This window comes from Gopherus evgoodei, chromosome 1 (genome assembly GCF_007399415.2).
Source record: "Gopherus evgoodei ecotype Sinaloan lineage chromosome 1, rGopEvg1_v1.p, whole genome shotgun sequence".
Classification (NCBI taxonomy): Eukaryota; Metazoa; Chordata; order Testudines; family Testudinidae; genus Gopherus; species Gopherus evgoodei.
In genome coordinates, this window is record NC_044322.1 from 98733937 (window position 1) to 98746286 (window position 12350).

At 42.9% G+C, this 12350-nt stretch overlaps 1 protein-coding gene across 1 annotated transcript; it reads right to left on the minus strand.

The window, feature by feature from the left end:
- Window positions 1-2811: 2811 nt before the first annotated feature.
- On the minus strand, window positions 2812-11912 carry ZIC5 (Zic family member 5). Its single transcript, XM_030568055.1, has 2 exons — window positions 10718-11912; window positions 2812-5523 (listed from the first exon to the last, which is right to left on the minus strand). The coding sequence occupies exons 1-2, from the start codon at window positions 11910-11912 to the stop codon at window positions 5078-5080; spliced, it is 1641 nt and encodes a 546-aa protein (XP_030423915.1). The 3' UTR covers window positions 2812-5077.
- Between the last annotated feature and the right edge of the window lie 438 nt (window positions 11913-12350).

Sequence of the window (12350 nt, forward strand, 5' to 3'; positions counted from 1 at the left end):
CTTCGCACTTTTATTAAGTCCGGGCTTTTTCACTCGGAGGAATCATCTGTTTGGTTATTTTTCATCGTGTTTATTTTTCACCATTCACACAGTACTTGTATTAAATAAACAAAGAACAATCGCTCTGCAAATAAAAGTGCTTAGGTGGGGGGTTGGGGCGAGGAGCTAGGGATTGCGCTTTCTTTCCATTTGTTTGTTTGTTTATTTATTTAAGCTGGCCAGGGTTGTGAAGGGCCTGAAAAAGAATGGGAAGGAAGCCAAAAAATATGAGAGGTTCTGATGAAGTGAAAATTGACTGAACTAACACGGCATGAAACTAAAGGTCAATGCAACTGTATCTTAATAGAGTGTCTCGAATCGAGGTGGACTGTGTTCAATGCAGCCTGCTTTTGCTGTCCTCATTGCCATAGCAATCCTAGCGCTCCATGTTGATGTACCATAAAAGCAGTAGTTTGAATTTCAAAGAACCTGCCTTTGAACTTCTCCCTGCCTGATTAGGCACTTGCGTTGTGTGTGAATATGTGGCTGTGAGTGTGTTGTGTGTGTGTGTTCATGTCAGTGTGTGTGTGGGGGGGGGGAGGTGTAAGGCTCTCAGATTCTCCAGTAATGGGGTCGAGGGCGTGTAAGTAGCTAGGTGGACAGATAGGAAGAGGTGGGTTTGGAATTAGTTGAAATGTGTGTGGAAGCGATAAACCGATCGTGTGTCTGAGTAGGATTGTAGCCATTTTTGTGTGTTGACGCGTGTGTGTTTCCTGGAATACTCTCCAGCCTTCTTTCGAGGGAGTACCTGGAGTATTTTTCTTGAGACAATAGCAGGCCATGTTTCCAAGTGTATTTACGGTGACTTGTCTTAACAGTCCTGTGTACACAACGTGTAAAGAAAGCACTGGCCATTTCTCCCCTGAAAACAAAGCCATATTCTTCCACCAGACTGGCTGTGGATGTGGTGACAGTGCCACACATGTACGTGAGTCTGTAAAAACTATACCTCATTGCCAATACCGCTACTATAATGTCTTGACACGTAATTTCCCACACTCAAGAATTCTCGAATTCTGTTAAAGTTTGGTATCACGGCTTTACCCCTCAAAGAACTGAACAACCTCTGCAAGTAATAATGTGTGGTGAAACGTCTCACAGTTCTTAATACAAAGGTAGATGATTTAAACAGTGTTTGTTAGGAACACGTTTTGCCTAGAAAAGATGAAGTCTTTGATGATGGCCAACTTAGTGTCAATAAGTGGCTTTCTTTGAGACATATTCAGATGGGAACGTCTTGCTTGCCAATTGCCATAGAAATCTTAACACACCATGAAGATTGTCCAAGCGCCAAGCCTTCCGTTCTGGGCTAAATTACTTTGAAGTGGCGCAGGACGTGCACTGGTCAATTTTAACTCTATACACTGGACAGAGAACACTAGGAGTGGGAGATTGTGCGTTTTAAAGCAGAAAATAAGAAGGGGAACTTGTTTTATACTCTCTATACAAGATTCTGCTCATTGTCAGATATCTTTTATCTTTTATATTTCCCATGAATGATTCATGTCTTGGTGGCTTTGTGTTGCCCTCCTTTTCACAAGAAACTTCATTAGAGAGCTATAAGTTTTCCCATTGATTGGAGCTCTCATTTATGAGTGTTTTTCTGCTTCGTATGTTGGTTATTGTCATTCTGCTTGAAACAACTCTTTGCAACCTGTTTCACCTTTACCACATTTAACAAAACTGACTTTAAAAAAACACTATAACCTTTTGGTGAAACTGTTATTGACATTTTGACCAGTCATTTTCAAGTATTGGGACATCACCTTCAAAATTCCTGAGCTAGCTTTAAAAAATAAATAAAAACAGAGAAAAAAATCTTCAATAATACTTATGTACAGATATAATAGTTTTATCTAGGTTTTTTCTATAGTAGCTTTCACTCAGTTTTCATTTTCTGCACAGAAACTCATTGCTATATAGTGATATATTTTATGCAGCTTGCCAGAAGTTTTTTTGATGTAATCCCATAACATGATATAATATGTATAATATATAAATATATTAAATACAATGTTATATATAATGTTATGAGAATATTTATATAGTCCAGCATAATTTACTGTAGCACAATTTTTATCCCAGGATAGCTAATAATTAAACCATTCGATATTCTTGCATGCTTTATTTGTCATGAGTGTCGGAAAGGTCCAGCAAGCTATAACAAAATAAATACTAGTATTTTAACTGCTAGAATTGTCAATTTTGACTAGCTGTCATTAGAACTTTGGTTAGCTGTCATTGCAGAAGTGAGATGTAACATAGCATATAATCTATCTACCTATCTATCTATACATTGTGTCTCTGGACGTAAAGATATTCGTAGAATGTCTCATTGTTTCATTATTAGGAGCCAAATCCTGCCATTCTTTCCCGCGATTAGCCCGGTTGGCTTAGGTGGGAAACTACTCAGGAGAGTAAATATAGCAGAAATTGATGATGAATAATGGGGATATATAGTTAGAACTTCCCAGTACATACACATATTTGTTGACTGAAAATCAACTCTAAATAACAAAAAGAAACATTCTTTACTTATATTTCTGTTGGAAATAATCACAGTATCTCACATGACCAAGAAAAATATGCTAACGATTTATATTATTGTTCTTCACTGGTATGCTATGACCTGAGGTACAAAAGTATCTATCTATCTATCTGTCTATCTATCTGTCCAGTGTTTGGTCTCTAGCTCTCTCTCATCTATCAGTAAAGCACATGCAATCCATAGAAAGAATATTTTTATTTATTTGCTTGATGATCATTCTTGCTTTCTTATGGTCGGGTTTACAGAGATGAAGGGAGTTTTTATTTAGGAGGCATCATGTGTCATAAGATTTATGGGCAAGTGTGTGACCTTATGTGTGGCACAGTACATAGAAATATCAGTATATCCCTCAGTTTCATATTTTAAAACCCCTGTAATGTAGTAATGTATAGTGCAATCTATTATTGAAAATTTGTATAAATTAAACAATTCCTTATAAATCAGTAAGAAAATCATTTCTAACAAGATTATATTACAAAAATTACCCTTAAAAGTCCATACCTTACATTATCAATTTCTATTTATTTGAATGGGCTTTGAACGTGAAAAAAAAAGCAAATAAAATAGACTTTAAAAATTATTTTCTATTCAAGTTTTCTTCTTGTTTTTTAAGGAATGTCTGTATCTTTAAATTCACCATAACAATATGAAGACAACGTTTAAAGGCTTCCAGATTGACAGCACCATGCACTGTACTAATAACATAATATCTCTATAAACTATATAGGTATCATCACCAACACACTGCACAGAAGACATGCAGGAAGAGCTTGTTTTCACATTACATTGTTCATTCAAGTAAGCTGAAAAATATGATGATTTTTTTAAACAAACCACGGAATCATAAACAACAATCTATCACCAAAATTAATAATATAATTCTTTGGTGTGTTCTGTACTCTTCCAGAAAAGGATGATGTCCGAAAATAAATTAATTCAACTGTACAAAATAATAGCAGTCACATACAAGTTATTAACAATGACAAGACTACACTAACCAGTCACAGCACACAAAACAAATTTCTACAAACCCTGTGGGAGGGGAGGCTACCTGTTTATGTATTCACGGTCTCTGAGGATAAATTAGTGCTCTTTAGTTTATTTGTATGATGTTTATGATGGACTAACATTTTGCATGGGAAATGTGTCATAGCAACCGCAAATAAATTGACTAAGAGTTATCGTCATAGTTCCCTGACCTTTTTCTCTAATAGCTTGACAGCGATGCCAAAGGTCATGCCCTCATCATTTTTTTGCTCTAACTACAACTCTTTTAAATGTTAATATTTGTGACAATTGTTTTCCTGTTTTAATGTAACTCACCACTATACATGATCATTTGAGGATTGCATGGGATGGGGGTGGAGGATGAATACAATCATGGTTTTAGATGTTGAAAACAATAAAGCATTTTCAAATGGGTGTCCACAATGGTATAAAAGGAGATTGATCGGTCTAAAATATCAGCTTTCACAACAGTATCACAGCTTCTCATACTTGAAGATTTTGAAGTAATAATGACTCTGATGTCCAACACACTTTTGACCTAACAACAAACTCCACTACACACATGGTCTGACATAGCAAGATGCAGGATCGTCTCTTTTAAACAAACTTTGCTAAAGGGAATAGAATTCACTTTTGAATTTTGTGTGCTATATTTAAAAAAAAATCACAGTATCACAGTTGTCAGATAGCAGCGGTTTTCTTTTATTCTCCATTTTAGTCTCAGGACTCATAATGATACAAAATTGTGGAGAAATGTTAAGAGAAATGCTGCATCTTTTTTTTTTCTTTTTAAAAATCCATTTTCACATTGTATACAGCTAAGGGATAAGGAAACAAGCATAGGTATAAAATATAAGATTTGGGTGAAACTTAAGGACTCAGAATAAAAAGCAAAAATTACAAAAGATCCCAACTGAAAGAGAGGAAAAAACATTTTTTTTAATATGTAACCAGCCCCAGATTTGTTGGAAATTCAGCAGGTGGTGGTGGTTTACAATTAAGAGGCCATTGCGGAATTGGGGCCTACTCAAGCTGTTAAGAAGCCCCCAGAATGACATCTGAAGTATTTAAGAGCCACTCCAGGAAATAGAGAGGCCCTGTCAGCTTGCAGGCTACATAATGAACACTCTTCCTCTCTCTCTCTTTTAGAACTATTGCATTGGCAGTGTATAATCTTGATGAACTGATCTGTCCATTGAGCTCCCTTGGCATCTTCCCCATACCTGCAAACATGCCACTTGGTTCACTGAGATAGTCCAGTTTGGTATTTTCATTTATTATTTTTTATAAAAGGGTCCAAGTGTCTCAATTAAATTAGTTAAGTGTACAAACACCATAGGGTTTTATATACTGAATAAATAGCGGCCATTCAACATGATGGCAATTCTATGCCATCCTTTTCTTTCAAGTTTTGTGTCCGTACAGTTCAGGAGAATGATCCAAGTAGTCCCAAGTCAGAAACTTCTTCTTGTTGTTTTTCTTCTAATGGATAGTTCTGGTATCAGAGTTTCTATAAGCCTCTTCATCTTCAGATTCAGAGGATGTTACATTGCTGGAAGGTGTATGAAGGTTATTAGAAGCCCCACTGGCCTGACAGACATACCACTCATTGAGGTTAGTGACCTGAGGGGAAAGATTGGCAGAGCAGCCCCTGGCTGAGTCCTGGGCAGGGGACAGGGGAGCACCTAGGGGGGTTCCTGCAGACTGATAACCGTGAGATCCAGGTGTAGGAGAAAGTGGTGGAGACTTGCAGTGTATCTTCATGTGTTTTCTTAAAGAGCTGGGATGCGTGTAAGATTTATCACAGCCTCTGACTTTGCAGTAATATGGCTTATCACTCGTGTGGACATGGGAGTGTTTCTTTCTGTCACTGCTATTGGCAAACTTCCTGTCGCAGCCATCAAATTCACATTTAAAAGGCTTCTCTCCTACAATTGAAAACATTAATAATTATCTTCTGGGGGAGAAATCCTAAATCTTGGTCACTTAATTTTCAGGTCCGAGCTATGGTTAGTTTAATAACAAACAACAACAGCACTAAGTGGAACATTTCACAGCTCTTATAAAACATGGTCCCCATGGAAAAATTCACTGCAAATCATTTCTGTGCTTGTCATGAGGAGACTCCTGATATGGCTGGGAAATAAGGTTATACCTGCCAGAGAAATCAAACTGCACTGGTGTCAAATGTATAATATTTGGTAAACTGTGAAATGTTAACTATGATTTTCAAAAAGACTCAGACAGAACCATGAAATGTCTACTTTTTCCATGCACAAATTCTCTTGCAAATGAAAAATTTAAATAATGCATTAACAAACAAAACTACCCCCATCAATACATTTGTCATCTAGACTGGCTTTGTCTATAGACTGGCACATCTTGTCCTAATCCTTTCACAATGGTTTATAGTATATGGAGAATCTTTCCTTTTAGGAAATACAAATAACACCTGTTTAAGCGCATAACCATAACATCGGATTTTTGCAGGCCATACTTTAAATGTAGACCAATATCTATCAACCTTTATTCACAATCTGCATGTTAGTGAGAATAATATACTGTAATAGCAATAGACAGTAATAATGACAACAGTAGACTGCTATTACGGTATCTATTTACCTGAGGCTAATTTGTGTCTAAAAATCTATAGCAAATCTATTTTAATAGCTTTACGCATTGCTTAACAGTTAAAGTGGTTGTGAAAATCAGCCTCAGGCCTTTTTGTCTGGCATACCTTTAAGTTCCACCGGGTCCTGTAATACAATACTTTGGTTCATGTGTATTTTGTTACATATAGCTGTGCTCCAGATAAACTCTTTCCCATAGTTCTTGAATCAGGGATGTGTAAATGCCTATTATTGAGATAACAGGGAAAAATGTGCCATATCATTTTATTATAAATGTAATATAATTTAGAAGAGTAACTTTTTCTCTCTCTCATATTACACGTGAATCTGATATATCTAAAATGCATAACATCATTACTGCAAACATTTGTTTAAAATGCTGAAGTTTTATGCCATATTATGTCTGATGCATACTTTCATATATATTTTGTTCTACATTTTCAAAAATAACAATGTACTCTAGCCCCCACAATGGAAGCACTTCGATTTTTATTGAAGAAAACCTTGTTACTCACTATTTTTGTATAATTATATAATCTTACAATAAAATATTAATTGAAAACAAGCACACTTTTGATAACTATCGTCTTTTTTTAATCAAGTTATTCAGTTTGAAATTGTTCAGATACATTTGCCCTTAGTCACAACTATCAGCAAATATCTAGCTCCACACAAAACAAACACTATTATCTCTCTCCTACCCCAGAAATTATGCTGATTAAGAAAACCAATCTGGTACTTTTTAAATGCAGTTTTCGTATACACATAAGCGCTCGCGCACTCACACTTCCCACTGAAAAGGATTTCACAATATAGATAAACTCACTTTATCTGTTCATTTTATCTGAAAAATAGCAAATCCATTGGAAAATTTCGCTACATCTGTATTGTTTTACAAAAATATTAGGTTTACATAGCCGATTGTAATGTGCACTCCGGATATTCTTAAGAAAAGCTATTCGACAGATAAACTGATTTGTACTATTTGTATCAGACACAGGAATAGTTATTAAAAATTGGTTCCCTCAGTGTTTCAAAAAAAGAAAATGCTTCTTTCAAGCATACCTAGATTGCAGTGATCAAATATATTTGGTACTCTGACGGAGACTTTACGTCAGAGTTTAACCATTTGCAGATTGTTCCCGTTTAACATTGCTAGCTGACAAGGATTTAAAGATACACAAGTGCATCTTTGCAAAGTTCTTCCCGTGCATAAAAACACAGTTGTGAAAACGTGTTTATTTATTGCCAAAGAGTGATCATGCTAAACACTTTCCTATTGAGGGGCCACAGTTTTAAGCCATATGTTTCATTAACATTATGAAGCAAACATCTTCGGGGATCAATACAATATTTTGTTTGAGATAATGGATTAGTTACGCTTTACAGTCTTAACCTATTAGACCGAAATAGTTTGGGATCATATTGTCCAGTGCAGCTTAAGAAGGGGAGTGGGGAGGGAACAATCTAAATTATAGACATATTTCTCCTGTCTGGGGGCCTATAAGAAACGCACAAAATCCACTAATGATGAAACACAAAATTACTGTGGTTATTTTAAACAATGAGACTAAGAATGAATAATTAGTAAATCCTTAGGGCACTTCGACTACATTGTTGAATTAGATCTAAGTGGTAAACACAAGGCTACCGTAATGATCTGATCTTTTCATTTGACTTTCAGATTTAGGTCTTTAAAACAAGTAAATCTTCTGCGCAGACATGTGTTTGCACGTTATGAGATGGTCCTGGCAAAAAGCAGCCTGGCCCGAGTGGCCTAAAATTAGCCCCTTTCTCCTTCCCTGGGCCGGGGTGTCAGCAGGCTAGAGGGAAGATTTTATTTCTCTGCTGCAGCCCAGAAGGGGCAGTTTGTCTGTTGCATCCTCCTTCTTCCTTTCTCGAAGGCTGCTGGTTTGCAATGGCCTGCCCGGTGGCTGCTGTGTATGTGTGTCAGTGTGTCTCTGATATCAGTATGTGTGTCAGTCTGTGTGTGTGTGTGCCACTGTTCGGTGTGTGCCAGTATCTGAGCTTCTCGCTCGCGCTCTCTGTCTCCATATCTCTGTGTGTGGGGCTCGGTATCTGTTTGTATCTCTGTGTGTGTTTTTAGTGTGTATTTATTTATATCGATCTCTCCGCGTGTCTCTCTCCCTGTGTAAGTGTGTTTTTGTGTGTATTTATTTATATCGATCTCTGTGTGTCTTTGTATCTGTGTATATTTATTTACAGCTGCGTGCCACTCGGTATCTATAGAGATCAGCCTCTTTGTGTATCTTTGTGCGTATTTACTTCTTTCTGTACGCGCGTGTGCGAGCTGCTGTACCTCACTGTGTGCATCTCTGTGGACTGGAGTGCACAGAGATCAGTGATCGCGCGTGTCTCCCACTCTGTGCGTGTGTCTCCGTAAGTTTCTACAGCTGCATTCGGATGTTTCGCTGCTCTGCATTGGAGGCCACTATCCAGAGAAGCTGCAAGAGCCAAGGCCCAGCCGCCTCTTTCTCCAGCAGTGGCCCGCTCCCCCAGCCTCACCGGACAGTCGGACCAGAAAGAGAAGGCGCCTCATCCTTGGGCTCAACTGCCAGGAAGAGCTGACACCGAAAATTGCCCCTTGCTTTGTAAACAGGATGCCAGAGTGGGAATTAAACCCAGCGGAACCCAGCATTTAACCGGGGGAGCCGGTCCAGTGGGCAGCGACAAGGGTCAAGTCCGCAAACTCTGTTTCTAGCGGCGCTGTATTTTGCGCTCTGTCGAATGTTACTCCAGCTGCCCCCACACGGGAAAAGTTGAGAGCAGCGGTAGGAAAGGGAATGCGGATCCCGAGTCATAAATCTGAGCTCCCTGTTAATTGCAAAAAGGGAAACGTGTTCTGTGTTGTTCAGGGTTTCTTTGTACAAAGATAAATGAATAAGCCGCTCCGCTCTCTCTCCCTGCCTCCCCAGCCGCACTCCAACCTTCTGCTCACTGCACTGCAAATATGAGAAGGATCCCAAGCTGCAAATCATATTTTTAGGCTTTGGCACCATTCCCTTTTAATATGCAGGACCCATCCCCATCGCCTTGCACTGTGACAGGGACAAGGAGCTAGTGGGGTGCTGTAAGTGCCGGCTCTACGTTTTGTTTTCCAAATCATCGCGACAGATGGATACAGATACATTACAAAAACATGGTAGGGAAACAAGGATTCTCGGAAATGCCTGCAGCATTTCACTCTGTCCGCAATGCCATTAACAAAAAGCTGTCAGCCTGCCTGCAGGAGCAATCCTTCCTGGCTCGGAACTGAACAGCCCGGGCTGGGTGTCCTCATCTCTCTGCGCCTACATCTGAGCTCTTGTCTGACATATTCTGTAGATAAAATCTATAATCCTTTCAGCCACGGGCCATTTGGCTTTACACTGAAACAACACGTTGCACGTTGTCCGCTTTTCTCTTTGCAGCAACACACAATAAATCAAGAAAGCAATTATGTAAACTCCATTTCCTTAACTATCCTCCAAGGAATAATATTTGTCTACAACTATCAATCCCAACTTCGTTCATTTTTCTCAGATGTTTTTTTTTAATCTTAAACGAAATGTCTATTTGTAAACCAACACAAGTCCCATAAACAAAACCCTAGTGAGCGACCCAGTCTGATTGGGGATTTCCCTACAAGTGAAGGGTGCCCGTTTCTCCACGTTTAACTCAGACATCTTCTTAAAATCACAACTTGCGCTGTGAAGAGGCTGCTTTGAAGTTTCCTCCTCAAAACAGCAATAAGAAACTTCGTTACACAAAGACATCCTAAAACCCACACCAAATGTTACTCATCTTGGAACCTCTAAAGGATAAGCATTTAACCAGGGACACTCCCTATAGCTCAAGTCTTTCCACTGCCCCTAGCAAACACGTTTGCTTAATTTAAAGGGGAACTGCGCCCCCCTGAACCCCCACCCCCCCACTTCAAATGAAACTTTGCCTGGGACAACCCTCCCATGCGTCCTTCGGTTGAAACCCTGCTGGGACAAGCTCCCTCCAGGAAGCGCAGACGAGGAAACACCACCCGGGATTTTCGGGTGGGGTGGGATTTGGTCTGCAGTGGGAGACCCTCACTCCTCATCTTCCACGAGGGAAAGTGGGGCCTGGAGAGACTGGCCTTGGTCTTCACCTCCTCCTTCCTGACGTGCTCTTTCCCAGGACCTGCCTAAATTCCTAACTCTAGGTGTTTATCGGCTTGAATTTTTTGCTGCAGGTCTAGGGACTGTGCGGTTGTGTGTGTGCGCGAGAGACTGTGTGTGTCACTGTGTGTGTGTGAGAGAGACAGAGAGAGACTGTGTGTGTGTGTGTGTGTGTGTGTGTGTGTGTGTGTGTGTGTGTGTGTGTGTGAACGCGCCCTGGGTGCTCCTGAATTACTTATTCATGAAAAAAGTCACATGTTTGAATGGCCGCGTGATGAGAGGAGGAAGAGAAAACAACCCCACCAAGGGAGCGAGGCCGAGGGAGCGGGGGAAATACCCACCTGTATGAGTGCGCTTGTGAATCTTGAGGTTCTCGGAGCGGGCGAAAACCTTGCCGCAGCCCGGGAAGGGGCAGGGGAAGGGCTTCTCTCCGGTGTGCACGCGGATGTGGTTGATCAGTTTGTACTTGGCCTTGAAAGGTTTTCCTTCCCGGGGACACTCCTCCCAGTAGCACACGTGGCTGCTCTGCTCAGGCCCGCCGACGTGCTCCACGGTGACATGGTTCACCAGCTCGTGCATGGTGCTGAAAGTTTTCGAGCAGGGCTGCCCGGCGGCGCTGGGTGGCGGCTCCTGCTCCAGCCACTTGCAGATCAGCTCCTGCTTGATGGGCTGCCGCATGTACCGCAGGAAGGCCGCCGCCGCCGCCCCCGGGTGGTGGTGGGGGGCCGGATGGTGCCCGTGGCTGGCGGCCGCCAGGTTGACGTTCAAGCCCAGGGAGCCGTAGCCGTGCAGCGAGGAGGCGGCCCCGTAGGGCTCGGCCCGGCCGTACAGCTCCGCGGCCGCCAGCCCCAGGCGCATCTGGCCGTTCAGCGGGTGGTGGCCGCCGGGGGCCGGCTGCTCGTGCAGCGCCGGGAAGACCGGGTGGGCCGCGGCCCCGTCCGACGGGCCGTAGGTGCCGGCGGCGGAGATGAACACACCGTGGTGGGGGTGCGGGTGCGGGGAGCTGGCCGCGGGGTGCGGCTCCCCCAGCGCCCCGTGCATGGCCGCGCCGGGCAGCTCCCTCCGCAAGATGAAGTCCCTGGCGCTGCTGGTGCCGGCGCTGCTGGCGGCGTAGCCCGGGTGGGGAGCCGGGGGAGCCGCGCCGGCCGGGTAGCTGCTGACCGCGGCGGCTGCGCCGCTCTGGGCGGCCGGCGAGGCAAAGGCGGCCGCTGTCTGCGCCTCGGGATGCTGCGAGGGGCTGAGTTTGAGGACGCTCGCTTGGGCCATGTGCTCGGGTCCGAATGGCGTGAGGGCCACGCCGGGGTCACTCCCCATCTCCCCAGGGTGGAGGTGAGCGGCGGGGTGGGAGTGGAGGTGGTGGCTCCCCAGCCCCGGGAAGCCTGTCATATTCTGATGAGGATGGGGTTGAGCCGCTGCCAAATCCGCTAATCTCAGTGTCGGGTTCCTCTTGCTCAAAGGGGGCTCCATAACTACACAGTCCAGCCCATCTACACTCACTGGTGTTATGTTTTTCCCTCTGCCCGCCTTCAAAAACATGTATATATTAAGCGGCTCTTTAACTTCTTTTGTCTCCGCTCCGAACTCCGCTTATTCCGTTCCCCACTCTGTCCTCCAGCGATTGGCAGAGCGCTCACCACATTTGAGCGGCACAGTGGGAACTAGAGTTTGGAAATGGCACTGGTGGGATTGGAGGGAGCCGAGTGATTGGCAGAGGCCAGGGCAGCGCGATTGGCTCCCTTTCAGGCCGGCTGCTCAGCGGGGACCCGCCCTGACGCGCTCTCCCCCTCTGGTTTCTTTCCCAAAGTTGGGCTGACCGAAAGTTAGTGCCGAACCTATGAGTGTGTGAGTGTCAGCCGGCGTGCCAAAGCCAAGCCTCTCATGCCGGCCGGCTACTCGCCTTGGAGAAATAAGGCCCTGGGATCAAACACGCTCTCACACACACTTAATCACGGGACACTGGGCTTCCCAGCCGTG

What these genes read in the sequence shown, in the direction of transcription:
- ZIC5 (XM_030568055.1), bottom strand. Translation starts at nt 11,912, where the DNA reads ATGTTTTTGAAGGCGGGCAGAGGGAAAAACATAACACCAGTGAGTGTA. An exon ending in TCACAAGCGCACTCATACAG is followed by an intron (nt 5,524 to 10,717) that starts GTGGGTATTTCC and finishes TTTCAATTGTAG; the next exon opens with GAGAGAAGCCTTTTAAATGT.